The 416-nt window shown below is 69.5% G+C and overlaps 1 protein-coding gene across 1 annotated transcript in view; it reads left to right on the top strand.

Moving 5' to 3' along the window:
• The first annotated feature begins 26 nt into the window (after positions 1–26).
• Positions 27–416, top strand: part of IRX2 (iroquois homeobox 2) — a 2,585-nt gene continuing 2,195 nt past the window's right edge. Inside the window, exon 1 of the mRNA XM_025205393.1 lies at positions 27–355. Within this exon, the coding sequence (XP_025061178.1) occupies positions 34–355 (322 nt within the window). The 5' untranslated portion in view covers positions 27–33. The remainder of the gene's footprint in view (positions 356–416) is intronic.

The following is a 416-nucleotide window of genomic DNA, read 5'->3' on the forward strand; positions in this document are numbered from 1 at the left end:
CCGTTGTGTCTCGCGAACTGCAGGTACGGCACGATGGACGGGGGCACACGCAGGAAGAACGCCACGCGGGAGACCACCAGCACGCTCAAGGCCTGGCTGCAGGAGCACCGCAAGAACCCCTACCCCACCAAGGGCGAGAAGATCATGCTGGCCATCATCACCAAGATGACCCTCACGCAGGTCTCCACCTGGTTCGCCAACGCCCGGCGCCGGCTCAAGAAGGAGAACAAGATGACCTGGGCCCCCCGCAACAAGAGCGAGGACGAGGACGAGGAGGAGGGTGACGCGGGGCGGAGCAAGGGGGGCAGCCCGGGCAAGGGGCCCGAGGGCCACGAGACCTCGGCGGAGGACGAAGGTCAGGCGGGACGCGGGGCGGCGCGGGGCAGGTGGGGCAGGGCAGGGCAGGGCAGGGCACG

Source organism: Alligator sinensis, unplaced genomic scaffold (assembly GCF_000455745.1).
Source record: "Alligator sinensis unplaced genomic scaffold, ASM45574v1 scaffold126_1, whole genome shotgun sequence".
NCBI lineage: Eukaryota > Metazoa > Chordata > Crocodylia > Alligatoridae > Alligator > Alligator sinensis.